Source organism: Equus przewalskii, chromosome 4 (genome assembly GCF_037783145.1).
Source record: "Equus przewalskii isolate Varuska chromosome 4, EquPr2, whole genome shotgun sequence".
NCBI lineage: Eukaryota > Metazoa > Chordata > Mammalia > Perissodactyla > Equidae > Equus > Equus przewalskii.
In genome coordinates, this window is record NC_091834.1 from 85,666,015 (window position 1) to 85,693,015 (window position 27,001).

At 35.4% G+C, this 27,001-nt stretch overlaps 1 protein-coding gene across 25 annotated transcripts in view; it reads left to right on the top strand.

Annotated features, from left to right (window-relative positions):
* MKLN1 (muskelin 1) overlaps positions 1 to 27,001 on the top strand; it is a 312,898-nt gene that overhangs the window by 176,913 nt on the left and 108,984 nt on the right. For 22 of the 25 annotated variants that reach the window (XM_070617703.1, XM_070617697.1, XM_070617717.1 and 19 more), the window contains one exon: positions 12,078 to 12,147. In XM_070617703.1, the coding sequence (XP_070473804.1) occupies positions 12,078 to 12,147 (70 nt within the window). Of the gene's footprint in view, positions 1 to 12,077; positions 12,148 to 24,021; positions 24,221 to 27,001 lie in introns of all 25 variants that reach the window. The other 3 variants (XM_070617708.1, XM_070617714.1, XM_070617713.1) reach the window with 1 other exon arrangement.

The following is a 27,001-nucleotide window of genomic DNA, read 5'->3' on the forward strand; positions in this document are numbered from 1 at the left end:
ATGGTCTGTTCTGATGAATGTTTCTGTGTTAGCTTGAGAACAATGTGTATTCTGCTGTGTTGGATAAAATATCCTATAAATGTTAATTAGATCCAGTTGATTGATGGTAGCTGTTGAGTTCAACTGTATCCTTACTGAGTTTCTGCCTGCTGGATCTGTCAGTTACTGATATGAAGATGTTGATGTCTTCACTTATAATAGTGAATTTGTCTGTTTCTTCTTACAGTTCTGTCAATTTTTCCCTCAAGTATTTTGACACTCTTTTTTGGGGGTGTGGACACATTAAAGATTGTTATGTCTTCTTGGAGAACTGACACTTTTTCCATTATGTAATGCCCTTCCTTATCTCTGATGATTTTCCTTGTTCTTAGGTCTTTTGCCTGATAGTAATGTAACTACTCCTGCTTTCTTTTGAAAGCATGGTATATCTTTCTCTATTTCTTTAATTTTCATCTATCTATGTCTTTATATTTATGGTGGGTTTCTTGTGGATAACATATTTGGGTCTTGCTTTTTTATCTACTCTGGCAGTCTCTGTCTTCCAATTAGTTTATTTAGACCATTCACATTTAAATTGCTTTTCCATACAGTTGGATTGATATCTACCATATTTGTAACTATTTTCTATTCATTGCACTTGTCTGGTTCTTTTCTTATTTTCTCCTCTTTTTCTGACCTCTCTGATGAACTTCTTTGAAATGAGCATTCAATATGATTTCATTTTCTCTCTTCTCTTAACATATCAATGATACTTCTTTTAAACATGTTTTTAGTGGTTGTCTCAGAGTTTTCAATATACGTTTACAGTTAATCTACTCTAGCTTTAAATGACAGTTGACTGCTTCATGGGTTCAGGTACTTTATACCAGAGTATTTTGACTTCCTCCCTCCCATCCCTTATAACATTGCTCTGTTCATTTCAATTTTCCATATGTTATAATCACCTAATATACTGTTGCTATTATCACTTTGATAATAACTTTGATAAGTTATCTCTTAGCTCAGTTAAGAATAAGAAAATACAAGTTTTATCTTCACTTAATCCTTCTCTGCCCTCTTTCTGTAGATCCAAATTTCTGACCTATATCACCCTCCTTCAAATAACTTCTTTTAACATTAAGCAAGGCAGGTCTACTGGTGACAGATTTCCTCAGTTTTTGTTTTAGGAAGTATTCATTTTTCCTTCACTTTTGAAGGATAGTTTCACTACGTACAGAATTTTAGGTTGGTGGTTTCCTTCTTTCAACACTTTTAAGTATTTCTTTCTACTCTTCTTCTTCTTTTTTTTTTTGAGGAAGATTAGCCCTGAGCCCACATCTGTGCGCATCTTCCTCCACTTTATATGTGGGACACGTGCCACATGGCTTGACAGGTGGTGTGTAGGTCTGTGCCTGGGATTCAAACTGGCAAACCCCAGGCTGCCAAAATGGAGTGTGCGAACTTAACCACTACGCCACCAGATTGTGTGATTTCTGCTCTTCTCGGTTGTATGATTTCTGGTGAGAAAATCTGAAGTAATTCTTATTCTTGTTCTTGTATAGGTAAGAAGTTTTTCCCAATGGCTTTCTTCAAGATTTTCTCGTTTTCTTTATTTTTCTGCAATTTGAATATGATAATACCTTTGTGTAGGTTTTTTGGTATTTATCCTGCTTGGTTTTCTCTTAGCTTCCTGATCAGTGGTTTGGTGTCTCCTGTTAATTTTGGAGAAATTTCCAGTTGTTATTACTGCAGATACTTCTGTTCCTTACTTTCCTTCTTCTTCTGTTATTGCAATTATGCTTATGTTGCAGTTGTAAACTACAGTTGTAATTTTTCACAGTTCTTTGATATTCTTTTTCTTTAAAATTATTTTTTCTCTTTCAGTTTGGGAACTTTCTGTGGACATATCTGCAAACTCATTGATTCTATCTTCAGTACATTTCCCATCTGTCTTACATGTTGTCTGCTTTTTCCATAAATGCCCTTAAGGTATTAATCATAGTTATTTTAAGTTTCTTATCTGATAACTCCAAAATCTGAGTCATATTTGAGTTTGGTTCTGATGCTTGATTTGTCTCTTCAGATTATGCTTTTTCTTGCCTTTCAGGATACTTTTCAAGTTTTTGTTGGAAGCCAGCTAGGATGTATTGGGTAATAGGAACTGAGGTAATTAGGCCTTTTAGTTTGAGGTTTTATGTTTATCAGGTTAGAAGTTTGGCTGGTTTCTTTTTTGTTTTTGTTTTTTTTTTTTTGGTGAGGAAGACTTGCATTGAGCTAAGATCTGTTGCCAATCTTCCTCTTTTTTTTGTTTGAGGACAACTAGCTCTGAGCTTACATCTGTGCCAGTCTTCCTTTATTTTGTATGTGGGTGGCTGCCACAGCATGGCTTGATGAGTGGTGTAGGTCTCTGCCCAGGATCTGAACCTGCAAACCTGGGCCACTGAAGCAGAGCACGCTGGACTCAACTGTTATGCCATGGGGCTGGCCCCAGAAGTTGGGCTGGGCTGTTTAATGTTTGATGTAGCCCTAGATGCTAGAGGCTTCATTTTCCTTTAGCATCATCATTTTTTTCTCCCCCTGTGTTTTTGGGGGGCGGGGGGAGAGTTTCCCTCAGAATTTCTTCTTGATTAGAGTTTGTATCTTGTAGCTCTCTCAGTTGTGATCTGCTGTTATTATACATCACCCCTTTATAGTGGTTAGGTGTGAGGGAGGGGAGGCATTCCCTAATCTTAGGATTAACTCCCAGTATTTGCTGGGTTCGAGTCTCTGGACTCTTTCCAAAGTGTTTCTTAGCTTTTTTTTCCCTCCCCTCATGTGAGAAAGGAGGGCTAGAGGGAGCTGGAGCTGGCTAATTGCCCTTCCCCAGATGGGATAAGGCTCTGGTAAAGTTTAGTTGCCTTTAGAAGCCTGGCTTTCGTTGTGAAGAACACTCTGGACTGTTAACTGATCTACAATTTTTTAAAAAAAAGTTGTGTTAAGGCCATTTAGGTTTATTGATAAGTTTGATCTCAGTTCTACTCTAATGTTTTGTGGCATATTTTACACGCACACACAAACTGACTATGTCATGTTTTTTCTTTGGTCTTTTACTTATTAAAATGTTTCTTTTGGCATTTGGGATGACTTGTATTTTAGTTTCTTTGTTTCTTTTTTTCTTAGTTCCGTTCAGTCCAGTCTCTTTAATGTAATACTCTTAAGTCTTCCTGAGGAAGTAAGCTAGGAATCTGTTCTTCTTTCCACCCTCTCTCTCAGCATCTAATTTTAAGTGATCTTTTCCTTCTAGGAGTTAGTATCTGTGAGGCTGTTAATAAGTCTGTTCTGACTTCTGCATGGTTCTCTTCATTATTCTCCCTTTTTTTAATTGGTCGATCCTTTCTACATTGTTTCAGAATGTATTTACATACTATTATATCATCCTCATCTTCATGGTTAGTTTTAGTTCTGTAGTTGTGTCTTTAGTTGATATGACCAGGTTTTATCTTGAAGCTTTTTAAGTCATTTTTTAGATATGTATGGTTTACTTTTTAGTAGGTTTCTCAGGAAGGGCTCAAGAAACTTTTACATGTTGTTAACTATCTATGCCTCTAAACTTGAAGGACAGTTTGACTCCTAGGCTTACTTTTTTTGTGTTTGAATATCTTAATATTTTCATTTCATTGTATTTGGGTATAAAACATAGCTGTTGTGAAGTTTCTTGACACTATAATTTTCTTTTTCTTATAAGTGACTTGGTCATTTTACCTGAATGCTTAAATAACTTAAAAAAAAAGTCTTTAAAGTCTAATAGTTTGTAGTAGGAATATTCTGGGTTGAATTTCCCTACATACCATGTATCCTTTCTGTGAGTAGATTCAGGTCTTATTTAGGAAGATTTGCTTGCAGCACAGTTTGAAATACCTATCTGATTCCAGTTATACATTTATTGTATCACATACTTATTGTTGCTCTCTTTTGTATCGGTTTCATTGTTTTCACTCACTTTCTAATCTTCTTTTTAATTGGGCTTTTTGGGGAGGAGTCTATTCTTTTTGTGTTCTTTCTTTGTTTTTATTGAGGTATAATTAACATACAACATTATGTTATTTCAGATGTACAACATAATGATTCGATATTTGTATATATTGCAAAGTAATCACCACAAGTCTAGTTAACAGTCTAATTAGATCTTTCTAATTTAGTCTTTGTTTCTGCAGAAAACTAGTCTCTCTCATTTCTGTCTTAATGGCTCTTCCTGTTGTCTAGTGATAATATTTCTGAGCTGTTGTAATTTTGATTTAGTGCTGCTTAATAAAGCTTTAACTATTTTCTTTATTTTAGGTCATTTTGAAATAATGATTAATAATGTTCATCTTTTTTGTGGCCCTATTTTTCTCATGTGCTTTTATTATCTGTTGCAATGTTATTTGTTTCACATTTAATATTTTTCCTGCAATATCTTAGCATGGGCTTTCATTTTACATTCTAGTGTTGAAGTTCAGTTTTCCAGTAGTTTTAGAAGGAAGAATTTCTGTAGGCAGAAGAGATGAGCAAATGTAGTTTTTCAGCTTTGTGGCTCAAGGCCTCTGTCCTTTGTGAAGTATTTAAAAAATTTGGACTTTTGAGATGTGATAAAGCTTTTTGCCTTTGTATGTTTTTGTTTTCCAGGTATTTTGCTTTTCGAAGAGACACCTTTAAATGTATTTAGCTTTTGCTGTACGTTTTGAGGGCTGTTACTTAAACCTCTCCCTATCCAGAATTTGAATCTTGTCTCTCCTGGGGGTTGTCATTCTTTTTTGTTTTTTTCCCAATTGTTTTATTGAGGTCATAATGGTTTATAACATGGTGCAATTTGAGGTATACATTATTATTTATCAGTTTCTATATAGACTGCATCGTGCTCACCACCAATAGTCTAATTTTTATCCGTCACCATACATCTGTGCCCCTTTATCCCTTTTGCCCTTCCCCCACCCCCTTTGGGGGTTGTCATTCTTTATGTTTTGCTTAATTTATTTTCTTTTTCCTGCAGTTTCTCTTCAGGGTGGGTCTCTGACTTTCTAAAAGTAAGAGAATATTTGTAGCATAGTTCTGAAACCCTTTTAGAGTCTGAAATCACCATTTTTTGGAATGGTCTCAGGCACCCTTAGAGATTTCTTGCCTTTGCATTTGCCTCATCTTGGAGCCTGTGAGAACATTATCTGACTTCACCCACTTCTCAGATTTCCTTGGTCAAATTATTTCCTATTGCTAGGATTTTGAGCTTCTTGGTTCTTTTGTGAAGAATTGACTTTTTCTTCATTTTTCTGTGAGTGTCTCCTTCTGATTAGCATAATTAGCATTTTTTCAGAGATTTTTTTTGACTATCCCAAATAAAAGAACTCCCCTGTCCTATCTCAGCTCCCTGTTTATTTCTTTTATAGCATTTATCACAGTCTATAATTATCTTGTTTACAACTGTACTGTTTTCTACTACGTCTCAATTGAACATTAGCATTACAAGTGGGGATCCTATCTTCTATACCACTGTATTCCTACAGTCTAGCACAATGTCGGGCATATAGGACTCAGGAAATATTTGCTAAATAACTACCTTTAGCTTATGGTATAGGCCTCCTCCTCACCATGCTCCTGTGTGATAATTGGGGAGTATTTGGTGTGAAAATTGGGAAGTATTTGGAAGTGAGTCTAAACCTCTACAGTATGTATAAGTGATTTTTAGAAAAGCTATAATTTTTATAGTGTACTCTTTAAGTCTCTATAGCTGTGGATATTCAAAATTGATTTGAGTTGATATCTCTTTTGCATTTTGAATTACAGTTTTTTATTGCGTACTTTTTTGTGTCTCCTACGTTGTATGCTGTATACATTTATTATTTATTAAAGAATAGATTATAATCCCCTTGGCCACAGGTACCCATTCTTGTACCGTTACAGTGTTACCGCAGCAGAGTGTTCACACATAATGGAAGCTCTTATAATCATTGAGTTGTATGTTCTTATTGACTGTGTTGTAGGAGGAGGATTATATATGATACCTTAAATGAGGGATGTGAAGCCTTTTCATAGAATTGTAGAGTGTTAACGTGGCCTCATGAATGGCATTTCCTAGAATTGTGCAATGCAACTGCCCTGATTAGAGCTGGAAGAAACTTGAGACCAAGGATTTCAACCTTTCCCTTTACACTGTAGATAAAGGAATTAAACCCCTGAGAATGTGATGTGCTTGAGGTTATCTATCCAATTAGTGGCTGCACTCCGTGGTCTTAGGATTCCTAGTTGAAGTTGATTTCTTCTAGATCTATTTTTTCACATCATTTAACAAAAGGGAACAGGTTTTAGTAGGGTGTTTTTTTTTTTAATTCTTCTCCCCAAAGCCCCCCAGTACATAGTTGTATATTCTAGTTGTAGGTCCTTCTGGTTTTGCTGTGTGGGATGCCACCTCAGCATGGCCTGAGGAGCGGTGCTATGTCCACGCCCAGGATCCGAACCAGCGAAACCCTGGGCCACTGAAGTGGAGCTCGAGAACTTAACCACTTGATCACTGACCGGTCCGTTGTAGGGTGTTTTTAAACTGTGAAAAGGAAAATCTTTCAGAGTTGAATCTTTCTACATTCTTTTAAATATTCTGCTCAACTGACTTCTTCACATCAAAATTCGAGAGAGCTTTTGAGTATCCAAAACTCTCAATTTAAAATCAACTGGATTTACTGATAAGTATCCTGAGCATCCATTAACAGAAAAAAATGTTAAATGCTCCATTTTTTTTTCCCCCAAATGCTGCTTTTTATATTTATTTTAAGTATTCTTAAGAGCAACAATTTGAAATATATTGCCAAGCAAGCTTAGGGTTTGAGCATGTTTAATCAGAAAAAGATTTTTAACTTGATGAATTGAATCCAACATGTCTAATAAATTATATTCTCATGATGAATTTTTAAGTTTGTTCCTGACACTTAATTGATTGTATGTATAGCTATAGTACCTTTAAAAATAAGCAAAATAAGAGGCATATAACTTGGAAAATGTTAACACTGTATTCCATATTTCAGTTACCCATGTGTTTCACTATAAATTTTTATAGTCCTAATAGAAGAATTTAGTTACTCATAGCTTTGCCTTTATAGTCTGTGTCTAACAGACTTCATGTAGCTCATTTTTAGTACCTTCAGTTTTCATCCCACATTGGTAGGAATGAAAATGTACGTTTTGAAATTAAATTAACCCTGATGAAAATAGGAAGCCATTTTACTCCTCAACTCACCTCCCTTATCAGTCTTCTTGACCAGTTCTCTGTTAGTTATTATTTGCATTTTAAATATATTTTAGAATGGCAGATATTTAACTTAACCTTAGTAGATTGATCTTCTTTATTATTTAAATCATACAGTTTCTATACTGAATTGTGTATAGAATACACTTCTATAACTTTCTTCTTTGCTTGCTATTTATTTGTTTTTCCAGACAATAGTAAAAATGTTAAAATTAGTCATGGAACACCTAGAAGGGTGTTGTGGTGACATTCTTTTGGTTGCCAGAAACAGAGCCTTCAGGCAACTGGAATTAAAAAGCCATCAGCTTCTATTCTCTGTTGTTCCCTGGAGTCTTTTCTATTTTATGTCTGCTACATTCTTATCTGACTACTGACTGGATATTCTTTCTGTTCAATCTCTTATTCTTACTCTGTGAATCATTTGTGTTTCATTGGTTCTGTTTCCTTATACTTTTTTTGTCTTTATAATTTTATTTTCATACTGGCCCATCCCATCTCCTGCCATAGGTCACTAGCCAGCCTAGATCGGCTGTCATTGAGGTAATTGTAAGGGAAACTGACTGGTACAAAACACTGCTGCCTGTGATTGCCCCTTCAGTGGGGGCTGTGAATGAGATATTTCTTCTTTTAGAAGCAGGAGATAGTGAACTGATGTCGTGACTGACATATTTGGTATGAGAGGTTAATGTCTGTTGTTTAGTCCTGAGAGTTAGAAGAAGGAAAAGCTATACCAGTAGTGATGGTAGGTTTTATAGGTCTTTGGGAAGTATATGAGGAAGGATAATAAAAAGAACATGTTTTATGGAATGCTACCATAGTGGCTCTGTTCCCATTGATGAAGGGCTGGTGTTTATATCACTGCTAGAAACTAGTTTTTCATTTGCCTTGCAGGAGAGAGTGGAGATGGATTGATGGAAGGAACATGTAGGAGGGAGAATTAAAAATAATCTACTGTTGGGGTCGGCCTGGTGGCGTAGTGATTAAGTTCGTGTGCTCCATCTCTGCACACTGCTCATCAAGCCATGCTGTGGTGATGTCCCACATATAAAATAGAGGAAGATTGGCACAGGTGTTAGCCCAGTGACAATCTTCCTCAAGCAAAAAGAGGAAGATTGGCAGCAGACGTTAGCTCAGGACCAGTCCTCCTCACACACACAAAATAAGTAAGTCTGTTGACTTTAAGTTTTGGGAGATGATGTGTCACTCAAAAATTTTAAGAGGCAGTCAGCCTGTATTACTTGCTTCTTTGTCTCCTCCCATGTCTTTAAAAAGAAGGAAAAGTTGAGCCTGATTTGATCATCCGATGATAATGTAGTCAGTTTGCCATAAACATGGAAAGTTTGTCATCTCAACCATAGTATTTTTTACAGTAATTTACTGTTTACATAAATAATGTTTATTATAAAAATCTGAACAATGTGACAAATATAAGAAAATAAGTAAAATCCGTTAATGGTACTTATGCTTCATTTTAGGATTATTTGTGCTTGTTCTCTATAATTTGGTACAAATTAGATCATACCATATATGCTTGTTAATTTAATTGTATACAAATATATATATCAATAATAGTTTGGTTTTTTTTTTTTTACAATAGAATCATATATGCTTCTTTATATCTCACATTGCAGAAATTTGTTCAAGTTAGCTGGTTTAGATCTGAAGTATTCTTTATAATGGCAGTATGATGTTCCATGATATATATGTTCTGTAATTTGGCTAATCATTTCCCTGCTACTACAAAAAATGCTGGATTAAATAGGCTCATATATCCTTATGTACTGATGATTTTATTTTTATGAGATAGATTCTGAGAGTGCTCGGGGAAAGAATCTATACGTTTAAAATTTGAAAAAGGATATCTTCTTATGTTAATTTGTTTTCCCTGACACAAACAATACACAGGGATTTAGAGAAATTTTTTTTTAAGGTATTTATTTTGCAACTTTTTTTGTTTTTTTTTTAAGATTGGCGCCTGAGCTAACAACTGTTGCCAATCTTCCTTTTTTGTTTTTCCTTCTTCTCCCTAAAGCCCTCCAATACATAGCTGTATATTCTAGGTGTGTGTGCCTCTGGTTGTGCTATGTGGGACGCCACCTCAGCATGGCCTGAGGAGTGGTGCCATGTCAGCGCCCAGGATCCGAACCCCTGAAACCTGGTCCGCCAAAGTGGAGCACACGAACTTAACCACTCAGCCATGGGGCCAGCGCTGGATTTAGAGAAATTTTTGTTGTTCTTGTTTACTGCCTGTTTTAATGATCTTCAGTGACATGCATTCTCCTCATTCTCCATTTTACTGTTCATCTTATTCTCAATTAGAAACAATATTTTACATGTTTTAGATATGAATTCTTTATTAGTCATATGAATTGTAAGCATTTTTTAGGTTAAGTTTCAAGAAGTAGGAGAATTCTGAGGCTTTCTCATGTGGTGATGAAGAGTGTTGGTTTTGGAGTCAGATTGCCTAAGGTTTATATCCTTACTTTTTAGTTGTGTACTTTCAGGCAAATTAACTTCTCTCTCTCAGTTTCTTAATCTGTACATTGAAGGTAATAGTTTATATATGGAAAGCACTTAGAACAGTGTCTGGAATGTCATAAAAGCTCAGAAATGTTAGATGCTAGCATTGTCATTGCTCTTGTCCTGGTTGTCATCATCATCATTTTTGCTTAATATGCACATTTGAAATGTTTTTGATAGGTATTATATTAAAATTCTCTCTTGAAAAGTTGTATCAATGTGCATTCCTCCAGCAAAATATGAGAGTGCCCTTTTACCAGCTCTGGCCAACAACTGAGGTTATGATTAAAACATGTTTTTGAGGGTGTGGGCCCACTTTTATAGGGATAACATATATCTTTGTTTTAATATCCAGTTTTTGGTTATTATTAATTTTGAATATTTGGGTTTTGTCCATTTCATATGGAATATTTGTGTTTAAGTGCTCTTTAAATATTCAAATTTCAATTAACCTTTTATGTTTTACATTGCCTTTATTTTTCTAGTTGGCTGTTTGCCTTTTAATTTTGTTTGAGGTCATTTTATATATGGATGTTTTACCTTTGTGAGACGTGTATGTAAAGGCAATTCTTTTCCTTATAGTTCTGCTTTTTAAAAAATAATTCATTCACACATCTATTTGACATTTATTAAGTACCTTCTCTGTGCCAGGTATAGATCTAACTGTTTAAAAATATCTTTTTATTTTAGAATGATTTTAGACTTACAGAAAAGTTACAGAGATAGTACAGAGTTCCCATATGCCCCTCACCTAATTTCTTCTATTGCATTACCGTGGTACATTTGTCACAACTAAAATACCAACACTGGTACATTACTGTTACATAAACTCCACATTTTATTTGGATTTCAGTAGTTTTCCCATTAATGTCCTCTTTCTGATCCAGGATCCCATCCAAGATACCATCACATGTAGTTGTCATGTCTCACTGGTCTGTGACAAGTCTTTCAGTCTCGTTTTTCTTTATTTTGAGAGTTTTGAGGAGTACTGGTCATATTTTTTTGTTGAATGTTCCTCAATTTGAGTTTGTCTGATATTTATTACAGTTAGACTGGGGCTTTTATAGTATGGACTCATGGATATTTATTTTATACTTTGGGTTATAATCTAATATTACATTATTTATTTTGTTTAAATTATTTCAGCTTTGGCCATTCAGTTTTTTCATGTTGGCTCCTCTGTCCCTTTGACATGCTGCTATTCTTCTGTGGTTTTTTTGAGTACTACAAGATGCTCCAGTCTTATCTTCTGAATTCCCTGCCCCAACCCTAGAATCAGCTACTTCCCCAAGAATCCCTGTTTCCTTTTGTTGGACTGTGGTATGTAGAAACCAAGATCTGGGTTCTGGGTGTGCTCATTTCTACTGGAGTGTCACTGCTTTTAGTCCGTTAGTGAACACAGCTAGGAATACTATGTGTGTGTGTGAATGCACACACACATCTCTATAATTACTTCTGAATCCATTTATCTATGTCTATATTAAGTTAAATATCAGTTCACACTGATGGCTCTGACTCTAGTCCAGTACCACTGGGTTCATTCTAACCTCCTTCCCCTTGATTTCCTGTAAGTTTCCACTCCAAATTGAGAAGCTTGGCTTCCACCATTTACCATCCATTTACTTATGGTTCAACCCCAGTATACATGTAAATTGTTTCAGAATTAACCCATATCCCTATGAAAAACAGCTTTACCAAATAAAGTACAGGGTTTATGTATGGTTTCGTTTGTCTTTACCTTTAGAGTTTCCAGTGAAAGCATCATCTTCCAAAGTTACTTATATCTGTTCCTTTTTTCACCCACAGTTCTGCTTTTGGTGCTGAATTTAAAAAACTTTCTTGATCCAAAGCTTGATTTTATATATATATATATATATAAAAATTATTATTATTAATGATAATATAATTATATATGAATGTATATATGTAATGTTATATAAAATACATATATATGTGATATATAACAATATAATATAATTGGATGTATTATATACATATGTTATTTTATTTTATTATTAGGTATTTTATAGCTTTGTTTTTACCTTAAATTCCTAAATACATTTATAATTCATTTTGTCACTTGGTGTGAAGTAGAACTATATTTTTCTTGCTTTTCTCAATTGTTTGAAATGCTACCTTTATCATATTTTAAAATCTTATATGTACTAGATATTTCCTGTGTTTCTTATTCTGTTTCATTTTCTCTTGTTCAAGTTCCAGATATTATATAACTTTATAGTTTCAACATCTGCTAGATTATTCCTTTTTGTTTATTCATGTTCATATATTCATTAAATTAATTGTTATAATTTCCTCTTCTTTATTTCAGGAACATTTTAGTGGATAAACCAAATGACCAATCTTCAAGGTGGTCTTCAGAGAGCAACTATCCTCCCCAGGTGAGATTGTGTATAGTGCCTGATACCATTTAGAAGTCAAAATTTAAATAGGCACTTAATTGATACTGCTTATCTGGAATCCGTTAATAGTTTATTCAGTCTTTGAAATTGTGAGGTAAATTTTCATTTCTTGTTCTTTTTTGGTTCAAATTTTGGAAGATTTTTTATTTCATAGGCAAATGCAGTGTCGAATTTGATGAAACGTAGACTTCTTACTTGTCTACCAGAACATTTAAAATCTACTTTATATTTTCTCTGGATTACTAATGATGCAAAAGTAAATGTTTTGACACCTTTCGAGGAAAATGTTAACTAAAAAGAACTGGTTACGGTGCTGTTACTGTTCTAAGCAGTAACTTATCTGAGTACTGATCTGAGCAGACTTTGTGACTTCTGCACTTCAAGTCATTCTGTAAATGTTTAAGGAAATGTTTGTAAATTGAACTTTGACTCAGTGACTCAATGACTGCCTTTTAGGGAAAATAAACTTAATATATTTTGTTATTTTACTAAAGTAATATATTTAGATGATGTCAGGACCAGTAGCTAAAATCTTTTCTTGACAAGTTGTGTCTCAGGTCATCTGAATTAAAAAATCATTTTTTCAGTTATACACTTTCAGCATTAACGCTTATCCTTCATAAAATGAATGCTCTGATAGGTAAAGCAGGTGGGTAAAGAAAGTTTTATTTTTTATTCTAGTGTGATTCTTGGAAACCTAGTCTCTGTACTTATTTTTACTTTTATATTGGTTTTTTACTGTTTGCATACCTTTTTGGATCACCTGGTGTGTAAATGTTTCATTGCAAAATATACATCCAAAGAGTATATATTCACCACTTACGTATACAGTAGTTGCCCCTAATCCACGGTTTTGCTTTCCATGGTTTCAGTTACCCATGGTCAACTGCAGTCCAGAAATATTATATGGAAAAATTCTAGAAGTAAATAACCCGTAAGTTTTAAATTGTACACCATTTTGAGTAGCATGATGAAATCTCACACCATCCTGCCAAGGACATGAATTATCCCTTTGTCCAGCATATCTACACTGTGTATCCTACTGCCCCTTAGTTATTTAGTAGCCCTCTTGGTTTTCACATTGATTGACTGTCACAGTATCACAGTGCTTGTGTTCAAGTAACCCTCATTTCACTTAATAACGGCCCTAAAGTGCAAGAATGGTGATGCTGGCAATTCGGATATGCCAAAGAGAAGCTGTAAAGTGCTTCCTGTAAGTGAAAAGGTGAAAGTTTTAGACGTAATAAGGAAAGAAAAAAATCATATGCTGTGGTGACTAAGATCTGTGGTAAGAACAAATCTTCTATCTGTGAAATTGTGAAGAAGGAAAAAGAAATTTGTGCTTAGTTTGCTCTTGCACCTTGAATATGTATGTATAGGAAAAAAACACAGTATATTTAGGGTTTGGTACTCTCTGTGGTTTCAGGCATCCACTGGGGGGGTCTTGGAACTTATCCCCTTGTGGATAAGGGGGTACTACTGTACAATATAAAAAATAATAAAACAAATACCTGTTTCCTCATCAATCATCTTTAGAAATGGAAAACAATCTCAACCTTTTGAAGCCTCCTGTGGTCCCCATCTTACGTCTGATCCTCTATCTTCACCCCAGTAACTATTATTTCATATTTTGTTAAGCATTTTCTCACAGTATTATGTATGTATATATTTATAAATATCCTGTGATTTAAGTTTTGTCTGGCTTTGACTTTATATAAATATAATACTGATTGAATCACTCATTATAAATCTTCTATGACTTTCTTTTTTTTTTTTTGCTTAACATGGTATTTATTAATGTGGCTCAGTATAATTGTAGTTTAATTTTCACTGCTGTTTAGTATTTCAATGTATGAGTATGCCAAAATGGATTTATCCATTTTACAGTTGATAGGCTTTTGTATTTTTTTGCTATTATGAACAGGGTGCTATGAACATTCTTGTATCTTGTATCCTGATACACATGTATAAGAGTTTCTTCAGGGTATATACCTTGGAATAGAATTACTGGATCATAAGCTATATGTATGTTCAACTTATATCTGGTATTGCAAACTGTTTTACAAAATGACTGTAGACTTTATTGTCTCACTGGCAGTATATGAAAGTTGCTGTGCATTTTATTCTCCTCATCACCTCTGTGGTTGATTTTTAGATTTTGCCAGTCTGGTGGATCTTTCACTGTAACTCACAGAGTTAGTTAGGTTCCAGTGAGGGTCTGGTCACAACATTTTTGTTAACCAGTCAGTAAATAACCTTGTTTTGTGTGTGTTTCTGTTTAAAGACAACTTATTTTATATGTATTGTTTATTCATTAGCATTGAACTCATAGCCAATAGCACTATGAGTCATGCCTGAACAAAGATTAGCTAACACCTCTGTTTTCTCCATAAGGCACATGGCCTTCTTGCATTTAGAAACACTAAACAGCACTTCAGCACTATACTTGGGGACCATTTTAGACAGCAAAATCACCAGCAGAAAGCACAGAAATATAAAAAATGTGGCACCACATAGACCATGAAAAGGATAACTTATTTATAATATAAGAGGTAAAACAAGAAGGCATGGTGTCCCTTGTTTGACCTCAGCTGAGAGAGTGTGCATCAGGCAACTCAAACTTTTTGCTGCTCTGTACGTGTCTGGGAATGACTGCAAGTATTGATTTTGGTGTCACAAGTAAGTTTTAGTAAATAGGTGAATTTGCAAATACGGAATCCATGAATAATGAGGAGTGACTGTACCGTAACTAACAATTCGTTTACCATGTCTTGCACAGGTCTGAGAATCAGAAAGAAAGGACAAGAAGACTCTGAAAAATCAAAATCATTGTGATGAAATTTTAGATCCCAAGGGCCTTTCCTAGAATCTACTTTGGATATAATGTTATTCTATTTGGTTAATTATTTCTTCTAATTATTTCTTCAGGTTTTAGCAACTGGAAGCAGCTTTGTGCATGGCAGGGCATAGCTGTAAAAGATAGGCACAGTAACAGCAAGCTGACAACTGACAAAGTGTCATGAGGGAGAAGACAGAAAAATCTAAGTAACAAATAGAAAAACAAAAGTATGACATTTAGGGGGTTTTTAGTATTTCAATACCCTCTAGGATAGTGTCGTCTAATAAACTTTCTTTAGTGATGAAAATATTCTGTAATCTGCACTGTATGATACGGTGACTGCTAGCCACAGCTGACTATTGAACACTTGAAATGACGCTAGTGTAAATGAGGAATGCAATTGTTAATTTTATTTAATTTTAATTAAGTTAGATTAAATAGCCTCAGGTGGCTAGTGGCTATGTATTAGACTCCGCAGATCTAAGGTGTCACTGGTTGTTAGGATACTGTTTGATGCTCACAGTGCTTGCCTCTGTCAGTAAGAAATTTTAATTATGTTTAGTATATGCAGTTTAAGCAGATAAGGAAGGTAATGGTACAGTTTATCTAGAGAGGAGTGGAAATCAAACTTGAAGCCTCACAGCTACTGCTTGCCTTTCCCAGAATGAGGAAGGACTATAAGTGTATGCATGGGTGCTAGGATGTATATAGCATGTTTTGAGACTGGCACCCCAGAGTGAATGAACCCTAAACACTTCTCTTTAAAGCTCATGTTGGGTTATGAGTAGGGTAGGTAGAAATACAAGTATTTTTCTTTTAATATATGTCTGTTATTTTTTCAAATGACTACTAAATTGTCAGGACATACTTGGACCTAACTACTTAATAAATGGTACTGTTAATATTTCTTTTGGCCTTGAATACTGTATTAGTCATCTATTGCTATGTAACAAATTACCCCAAAACTTAGAGGGTAAAAACAACAAGCATTTATTATTTCACACTGTTACTGAGGGTTAAGAATCTGAGAGTGCCTCAGCTGGGTGGTTCTGGCTCAGGAAATAAAAGGAATATCTATCTACAGGGGAATGCTAGAATATATTTTTCATAGAATATTGTCAGCCATTTAAATAAAATGAACTTGTTTCATACCAGTTGACTTGGAGGGATTTCCACTGTAAAATGAGAAAAGATGCAGAGTAGCATCTACAATAAGATCCTACTATTGTTACCTGAATAATGACTCTCCCTCCCTCACCAATATGTATGTATGTGCATATGTATATTTGTATTTGACGCACTGAGCCCAGATAAAGGTTCGAAAGGATATACATCTGGTTGTTGGCATTGGTTATTTAAGAGAAGAAGAGATGCAGGAGGAAAAAGAGAAAACAATTATTTTTAAAAGTTATTCACATTAGAAAACAACATGTATGATATTCTGCTCACATAAAATATGTGTCTATGTGAGTGTGTGCATAGAGAGTTAAACTGAATTATCATCAAAATGGTGGTGGTGGTTATATCAGGATGATGAAATTCAGGTGATTTTTAAGTTCTACATTTTTAATCTCTTTTTTGATTTTCATTTTCAATTAGTATTTATAATATGTATAAACAGAAAAAACTTAAAGCCATTTTCATTGTGGTAGGGAGCAGATATTTTGATACCTAATGAGAAAACATTGCTGTTAATTCTGGATCATCTGTACTGGTAGGGAGTAAAAGTAGCATGAATGAAAACCCCATAAATACTCTAAGATAAGAATTTCACTGTTATTCTTCCTCAAATATGTTTTATAGGAGTTATTAATAACTGCCATGGACAATTATCCACGTCTTTCAAGGTGACTGGCAAATACGCTAGGGTTTGTTAAAATGTACAGGCGTGACAAATGTCTTGATTATTGCTTTAAGAAAGATTAGATCATAACTTTTCTACAATTATAAGCTCCTTCCGAGACAATTTAAGTAGAAGTATGGCATTAGGTAATATTCTTTGCTTTCTGGGTCCAGAGAGGGCAAAGTTGTTTAACAAACAGCAAGCATTCTGCTTTTGTATAATCTAAGCAGGTCAAAGAAACTTTAGTGATTATTTAATATAATTGGTGTGTATGCATGGGGGTGTGTTTTAGCTTTTGTAATACACTCAAGTTGTTCTCTCTCTGATGAACCATGGCAAGAATATCAAAGGAATAAGAGTTACTTGCCAAGTGGGGAAGGAAATAGAAAATATATGCAGTTTGGGCCAGCCCTGGTGGCCTAGTGGTTAAGTTTGATGCACTCTGCTTTGATGGCCCACGTTCAGTTCCTGGGCACTGTCCTACGCCACTCATCTGTCAGTGACCATGCTGTGGTGGTGGCTCACATACAAAAAGAGGAAGATTGGCAGCAATGTTAGCTCAGGGCAAATCTTCCTCAGCAAAAAAAAGAGAGAGAGAAAATATATGGATTTCAATGTAATTTCTATCTGTGAAACCAGGATACCAGTAAACTTATGAAGTTTCCTTATTGTATTTTGTCCAAGTTTGTGAAAAGAGCATTGTATAATACATTTTTAATTAATATAATTTACATATAGTGAAATGCATGGACCTTAAGTGTACAGTATCCATTTTGAAAAATGCGTACACCAATATAATTCACACCCTTATCAAGATTATAAAATGTTTCCATCACCTCAGAAAGATCCTTTCTCTCCCTCACTAGTGAATCCTTAACTCTCACCCTCCATCCAGAGGCTTTAGATTTCTTTTGCCATAGATTAGTTTTGTCAATTCTAAAATATAATATAAATGGAGTCATATAGTGTGTGTGTGTATATATATACTGTTTTGTATATGGCTTGTTATGCTCAGAGTGTTTTTGCTGTTTATCCATGTTGTTGCATGCATCAATATTTCATTTCTTTTCATTACAGAATACCATTCTGTTCTGTGGATATACCACACTTTGTTTATCCATTCTCCTGTTTATGGACATTGGCATTGTTTCAGTTTTTGGTGATTATGAGTAAAGCTTATATAAACATTCTTTTATAAGATTTTTAAAATAATACATATTTTCGATTATTTTGGGTAACTATCTAGAAGTAGAATTGCTGCATTAGAAGGTAGAAATATATTACTTTATTTGAAATTATCAGACTGCTAGTTGCTTCACAGCCTCACCAACATTTGGTATTGACACCCATTTTAATTTTAGTGATTATTGTTGGTGTGAAGTGGTTTAAATTTATAATTCCCTGATGACTGATGATATTAAGTACTTTTTTCCATTTGCTTATTGGCTGTTCATTTATCTTTTTTGTGAATTCTTTGACTCATTAAAAAAAATAGGGTTGTTTGCTTTTTTATTACTAAGTTGTAGTTGTTTATATATATTCTGGATTCTTTGTTAGTTATGTATAGAAAATATTTACTCGCAGTCTGTGACTTGTTTATTCATTTTCTTAACACTAACTTCTGTTATTTTTTAAACAGCTATTAAGATGTAATTGACATACAATAAACTTAACATTTTTAGTGTGCAATTTGATACTTTTTTTTTAAAGTATGCTTTTTTGGTGAGAGTTGTCAATCATCCTCTTTTTTTTTCCTCTCAAAGCCCCAGTACATAGTTGTATATCCTAGTTGTAGGTCATTCTAGTTCTTCTGTGTGGAATGCCACCACAGCATGGCCTGATGAGCGGTATGTAGGTCCGCGCCACGGATCTGAACTTGTGAACCCCCGGGCCGCTGAAGTGGAGCACGCGAACTTAACCTCTTGGCCATGGGGCCATCCTCTGATAAGTTTTGACATATGTGTTCACCCTTGAAAATACCACCGCACTTAAAATACTAAACATCTGGGGGCTGGCCCTGTGGCCGAGTGGTTAAGTTCGCGCACTCCGCTGCAGGCGGCCCAGTGTTTCGTTGGTTCGAATCCTGGGTGCGGACATGGCACTGCTCATCAAACCACGCTGAGGCAGCGTCCCACATGCCACAACTAGAAGGACCCACAATGAAGAATATACAACTATGTATTGGGGGGCTTTGGGGAGAAAAAGGAAAAAAATAAAATCTTTAAAAAAAAAAAAATACTAAACATCTGTTATCCCAAAAGTTTCCTATGTCTCCTTTTAATCCCTCCCACCTGCCTCCATCCTTCATCTCTAGGCAACCACTGTTCTTTCACTATAGATTCATTTGCATTTTCTAGGAATTTATATAAATGAATATATAAATTTATATAAATGAAGAAATACAATATGCATTTTTTTGCCTGACTTATTTCACCCAAAGTGATTATTTTATTTTTTCTTATTTGAGTTCATAATAGTTTACATCGTTGTGAAATTTCAGTTGTACATTATTTCTTGTCTGTTGCTACATAAGTGCTCCCCTTCAGCCCCTGTGCCCACCTTCCACCCCTCTTCCTCTGGTAACCACTGAACTGTTTCCTTTGTCCATGTGTTTGTTCATATTCCACGTATGAGTGAAATCATCTGGTGTTTCTCTTTCTCACTCCAGCTTATTTCGCTTAGCATAATTCCCTCCAGGTCCATTCATGTTGGTGTAAATGGGATGATTTTGTCTTTTTTTATGGCTGAGTAGTATTCCATTGTATATATATATACCACATCTTCTTTATCCAGTCATCAGTTGATGGGCACTTGGATTGTTTCCATGTCCTGGCTATTGTGAATAGTGCTGCAATGAACACAACAGGGGTACATTTGTTACTTTGGATTGTTGATTTCAAGTTGTTTGGGTAGATACCAAGTAGTGGGATAGCTGGAGGACTCTCCGTACTGTTTTCCATAGTGGCTGCACCAGTTTGCATTCCCACCAGCAGTATATGAGATTCCCTTTTCTCTACACCCTCTCCAACATTTGTTATTTTTAGTCTTAGTGGTTATAGCCATTTTAACAAGCGTAGGGTGGTATCTTAGTCTAGTTTTCTTTTTTCCTTCTCCCCCAATCCCCTGGTACATAGTTGTATATTCTGGTTGTGAGTGCCTCTGGTTGTGCTATGTGGGATGCCATCTCAGCATGGCCTAGTGAGCGGTGCCATGTCCACGCCCAGGATCCAAACTGGCGAAACCCTGGGCTACCGGAGCATGGGAACTTAATCACTCGACTATGGGGCCGGCCCCTTAGTCTAGTTTTAATTTGCATTTCCCTGGTGATTAGTGATGTTGAACAGCTTTTCATGTGTTTATTGGCCACCTGTATATCCTTCTTTGAAAAATGTCTGTTCATATCCTCTGCCCATTTTTTTATCTGGCTGTTTTTTTTTTTTATTGTTCTGTGAGTTCCTTATATATTATGGAGATTAACCCCTTGTCAGGCATATGATTTACAAATATTTTTTCCCAGTTGGTGGGTTGGCTTGTTGTTTTGATCCTAGTTTCTTTTGCGTTGCAGAAGCTCTTTAGTCTGATGAACTCCCTCTTGTTTATTTTTTCTTTTGTTTCCCTTGTCTGAGAAGACATGATATTTGAAAAGATCCTTTATAAGTTCGATGTTAAAGAGTGTACTACCTATATTATCTTCCAGGAGTTTTATGGTTGCAGGACTTATCTTCAAGTCATTGATCCAATTTGAGTTTATTTTTGTGTGTGGTGTGAGATAATGGTCTACTTTCATTCTTTTGTATGTGGCTGTCCAGTTTTCCCAACACCATTTATTGAAGAGACTATCTTTTCTCCATCGTATGTTCTTGGCACCTTTGTTGAAGATTAGCTGTCTGTAGATGTGCAGTGTTATTTCTGGGCTTTCAGTTCTGTTCCATTGATCTATATGTCTGTTTTTGTACAAGTACCATGCTGCTTTGATCACTATGACTTTGTAGTACATTTTGAAGTTAGAGATTGTGATGCTTCCAGCTTTGTTCTTTTTTCTCAGGATTGCTTTAGCAATTCAGTGTCTTTGGTTGCCCCATATGAATTTTAGGATTCTTTGTTCTATTTCCGTGAAGAATGTCATTGGGATTCTGATTGGGATTGCACTGAATCTGTAGATTGCTTTGGGTAGTATGGACATTTTAACTATATTTATTCTTCCAATCCACGTGCATGGAATGTCTTTCCATCTCTTTATGTCATCATCTATTTCTTTCAATAATGTCTTATGGTTTTCATTGTTTAAGTCCTTCGCCTCCTTAGTTAAATTTATTCCTAGGTACTTTATTCTTTTTGTTACGATTGTAAATGGAATTGTATTCTTGAGTTCTCTTTCTGTAAGTTCATTATTAGAGTACAGAAATCCAACTGATTTTTGTAAGTTGACTTTGTACCCTGCAACTTTACTGTAGTTGTTAATTATTTCTCATAGTTTTCTGATGGGTTCTGTAGGGTTTTCTATATATAAGATCATGTTATCTGCAAACAGTGAGAGTTTCACTTCTTCACTCTCTATTTGGATTCCTTTTATTCCTTTCTCTTGCCTAATTGCTCTGGCCAAAACCTCCACTATTATCTTGAACAAGAGTGGTGATAGTGGGCATCCTTGTCTTGTTTCTGCTCTCAGAGGGATGGCGTTCAGTTTTTCCCCATTGAGTGTGATGTTGGCTGTGGGTTTGTTGTATATGGCCTTTATTATGTTGAGGTAATTTCCTTCTATACCCATTTTGTTAAGAGTTTTTATCATAAATGGATGTTGGATCTTGTCTGATGCTTTCTCTGTGTCTATTGAGATGATCACGTGGTTTTTATTCCTCATTTTGTTAATATAGTGTATCACATTGATCGATTTGTGAATGTTGAACCATCCCTATGTCCCTGGTATGAATCCCGCTTGATCGTGATGTATGATCTTTTTGATGTATTGCTGTATTCCGGTTGCCAATATTTTGTTGAGGATTTTTGCATCTATGTTCATCAGCGATATTGGCCTGTAGTTTTACTGTTTTGTGTTGTCCTTGTCAGGCTTTAGTATCAGAGTGATGTTGGCCTCATAGAATGTGTTAGGAAGCGTTCCGTCTTCCCTAATCTTTTGGAATAGCTTGAGAAGGATAGGTATTAAATCCTTTCTGAAAGTTTGGTAGAATTCCCCAGGGGAGCCATCTGGTCCTGGGCTTTTAGTCTTTGGGATGCTTTTGATTACTGTTTCAATCTCTTTCCTTGTGATTGGTCTGTTCAGATTCTCTATTTCTTCTTGATTCAGCTTTGGGAGGTTATAAGAGTCTAAGAATTCCAAAGTGATTATTTTGACGTTCATCCATGTTGTAGTTTGCATCAAAACTTCATCCATTTTTGTTGCCTAGCTGAATTCTCTTGTATGGACATAACCGTTTGTTTATCCACTTACCTGTTGAGGGACATTGGATTGTTTTCCAGTTGTTGGCAATTACAATTAAAGAGACATTGAAAATTAATGTGCAAGTCTTTCTGGTTTTGATTTGCATTTTAAAAATGATTAGTGATGTTGACTCGCTTTTCATATGCTTGTTTACCTCTCTAAATGTTCTTTGGTGGAGTGTCTATTCAACAGGTTTGTCCATTTAAAAATTTGTTTTCTCATTATTGAATTTTGAGAGTCTTTATATGTTTATAAGTTTTTTTAATCAGATGTATGATTTGCAAGTATTTTCTCCCCTTCTGTGACTCCCCCTAGCCCCATCTTTCCTTCTGTCCTAATATTAGGAGGAGTCTTCAATAAGTATGATGTTGGCTATGGATATTTCATAGCTCTCCTGTATCAGTTTGAGAGCATTTCCTTCTAGTTGTAGTTTTCTGAGAGTTTCTAGTCCCGAAGAGTATTGAATTTTTTTGTTGTTATTGCTCCACACCTTAAAACCCTTTTATGTTTCTCTGCTCCTCCTATAATAGAGTCCAAATTTCTTAATATGGTCATACATTGCAACTCCTTCCAGCAAGAGGTACAGTCTATTCTTCTACCCTTTGAATCTTAGCTGGCCTTATGACTTGCGTTAACCAGTAGAAGATTCTATGGAAGTATTATTGCAACTTCTAATCAAGGCCTCAAGAGGCCTTGTAGCCTCTGCTCCCTCTATCTTGGAACTCTGAGACCACTGTGCTCTGCAGAAAGCCCATCTAGCCTCCTTGAGAATAAAAGCCTAAATGGAGAGGCCCAATGATTTCAACTAAGTCTAGCTTCCCCACCCACCACCCCAAATAAGTATAGCCCCCCAGCCAACCTACCAGCTGAAACAGCTACAGTGAGTCCAGGAGATACCATTGAAAGAATTGTCCATTGAACCCACAGAATCTTGAGAAGTCATAAATCACTGTTGTTTTAAGACACTGGGATGATTTATTACACAGTCTGAGACATACAGAGATATATGATCTGGACTCTTCTAGTCTCATTTTCATGCTGCCTGTTTCTTTACCAGTCCTTCCCATCAGAGTAAGTGATGTTCCCAATTACCCTGTTATTTGAGTTAGAAACTAGGTCATCATCCTTGATACCTTTCTCTCCCCTCCCTACATCCACCTATCACTAAATCCCATCCATTCTTTCCCCAAATTTTATGTCAAAACTGTCTGATTCTCTCCATCTCCATACCATCCTAATCTAAGTCTCCTTCATCTCATCTCTTGCCTGAATTATTCTAACAGCATTCTAACTAGTCTGCCAGTTTCTCTAATCCATTCTCTACAAAGCAGACTGTATGTGTGTGTGTGTTAAGCAGATTTTGGTTTTCATTGTGCTTAATAGATCCCATCACATTTATAATTCACACTCCATAATGGCATAGAATACCCTGCATGATCTGGTGACTGCCTGTCTCTTAAGTCTCAACAAATACCGTTCCCCCCGTTACTAGGCTTCAACCATGCTGGCCTTTTAACAGTTCCTAGAACTCGTTTTCTCCTAAGCTTTTTTGCCCGACTAGTTCTGTGTAGTAGGTTGAAAAGTGTCCCCCCTGAAAAAGATAAGTAGACACTCAGAATGTGACCTTATTTGAAATAAAGGTCTTAGCAGATGTAATTAAGTTAAGAATCTTAAGGTGAGATCATCCTTGATTAGCCTGGGCCCTAAATCCAATGAAAGTGTCTTTGTTAGACACAGAAAGACAGAGGACACAGAGAGACACACGGAAGAAGGTCATATGAAGATGGAGGTAAAGAGTAGAATTATGCTGCCACAAGCCAACGAACACTGGCAGATGCTGGCAGAGACAAAGAAGAATCCTCTCCTAGAGCCCTTGGAGGGAACATAGTCCTGCTGACACCTTGATTTTGGACTTCTGGCCTCTGGAACTGTAAGAGAATAAATTTGTCTTGTTGTAAGCCATCAAGTTTTTGGGAATATGTTATGGCAGCCTGAGGAAGCTAATGTACTCTGTCTCATCTTTTAAGACTCAGCTCCTTGGAGACACTTTTACTCGGAGATCCATCTAAAGCTCTAAAGGAAGTCCTACTACTACTAGCTCCCCCATCATGTTTTCCTTCTTTATATCTTCCTTATTCCTATAAATTGTAATTATTTAAATGATTAAAAATGATATTTAAAATTATATTCTCACATTGAAAAAATCTCTCTGGGCTAAAATTGTGAAGAAGTTTTGAACATTGTTTTTTTTTTTTCATTCCTCTAATTCTGTGGCTAAATTAAGAACCATTGGAATAGTTCTTTGATCTTCTATGCGTGCCTTCCCTTGGTAAAGAGATTGGTTCATTATGTTTTATTTTAAAATTAATATATTAATACCCACATATCCAAAGTTTAAAGGTTGATATGTAGTTTCCAAAATAGTTTTTCTAAAATGTTCATTCTTAATGAATTTTATTTATTTCTTTATAGTTTCTATTACTAAATCTATAGCAGTTATTTCTCCAAATTAAAAATAAAGGGAAACCTATTTAACTATGGGAAAACAGTGTTTAATAGTAACACTGCTCAGCATCAATGCTCAAGAGTTGGAAAAATGGAAATTATAAAACTTATCAATAAAGTCATAAACATTAAACATTTTAAACATTAAAATTTTTGCCTAAGATGTATTTCTATCAGACCGTTAGATTAGAGATTTTACATTTTACTTATGTAACTTTTTAATAATAAAAATCCTATTTGGTTACTGATAAAATTAATGTGTATATACACAGATACTTTCTGTTGGATTTAGAGGTGTGTATGGGGTGATGGATGGTGTACAACAGATTATATGAAGACCTGTTTTTACTAGTTATAACACTGTACCTAAATAACCACTTGTCAGGGAAAGTTGACATCTAAACTGAGACCTTAAAGGATTACTAAAGAAAGAAAGGAGGAGAAGGGGTTGGGAGGGAGTGTGAGTTTATGAGAAAGATAAAGATGTGAATACTCCCTTGCCTAGCTGTATAGTTTGTTCTCTAATATACAGTTGTATTCTTAAGAAATTTTGAATTACCAAAAATCATATTACCACAGCTATTAATTTGATATGGATAAAAAGCATTAATGGTTTAAGAATAGCAATCTCAATTTTCTTGTGGCAATTTCTATAATAAAGATGTTTTGATAGCTACGTAAGAGTGTAAACAGTATATAAACCTAAACAGTTGTTATCATGTAGTGGTTAAAGCTTTGGCTTTGGGATTAGTGAGTCAGTAAGAATGCTTTTAGCTCCAAATAACAGAAAGTCCTATTACAGTGGGTTAAACAAATAGCATCATCCCCGGACCCCCATGAAAACAAGTTAGGCAGCTGCTGGTGGAAGTTGAGTGGCTCACAGATGGCTATCTCTGAGATTCTCTTGATCTTTTTTTTTCGTTGTTGCACAGTGGTTGTGGAGCTGTAACTGTTAAAAATAGCAAAGAGGTAGCATTTGTTTCAGAAAGCAAAAGTTAGCCCACAGCAAACCTCTGCTTGCGTCTCATTGACCAGAATTTTGTCATATCTACCCTTGGCTGGAAGGTGGCTAGGAAGAACTGGGCTGGGAATGGAGTTTGGGTCAACCAGTCAACAGTGTCAACCAGAGTCTGAGTTACTGATTTTTAATCTCAGCTCTGCCATTTATTAGCTGTGTTATAGTCAAGTTATTTAGCCTTTCTAAGCCAGAATTTCTTTATCTCTAAAGTGAGGATGAAGAAGATGATTATTATTATTAAAATACTACTCCTATTCCTCCTACTCCTATAAAATGAGACAATGCATGTAAAAATCTGAGCAATGTGCCAGACAAGGGAATTGGTGCTCACAAAATATTAGCTGTAGTTATATCATCATCATCTTCCATGTCACCACCGGCTTCATTCTTTCATTTTATTGAGGTAAAATTCACGTAACATAACATAAAACTGACCATTTTAAAGTGCACAGTTCAGTGGCATTTAGTACATTCACAGTGTTGTGCAACTACCACTTCTGTCTAGCTCCAGAATATTTTCATCACCCCAAAAGGAAACTTGGTACCAATTAAGAAGTCTCTACTTGCTCCCCTTAACCAAGCTCCTGGCAACCACTAATCTGCTTTCTGCCTGCATGGATTTACCCCTTCTGAATATTTTGTGTAAATAGAATTATGCAATATATCACCTTTTGTGTCTCACTTCTTTCATTTAGCTTGTTTTTGAGATTCATCCATGTTGTAGCATGTATCAGTGCTCCATTCCTTTTTATGGCTGAATAATATTCCATTTCTATAGAAATATTCCCTTTTTCTTTGTTCATTGATCAGTTGATGGGCATTTGGGTTGTTTCCACCTTTTGGCCATTGTGAATAGTGCTGCTCTGAACATTCATGCTAAAGTATTTGTTTAAATACCTTTTTTTGCTTCTTTTTATTATATACCTAGGAATAGAACGTCTGGATCATATAGTAATTCAGTGTTTAACTTTTTGAGGAGTTGCCAAACTATGATTTGCATTGTCTGCACCATTTTACATTCCCACCAGCAATGTATGAGAGTTCCAGTTTCTTTGCATCCTTGTCAACACTTGCTATTTACTGTTTTTTTTGATTGTAGCCATCCTAGTGGATATGAAGTTCTATTTCATTTGGTTTTAGTTTGCATTTCCCTAATGACTAATGATGTTGAACATCTTTTCATGTGCC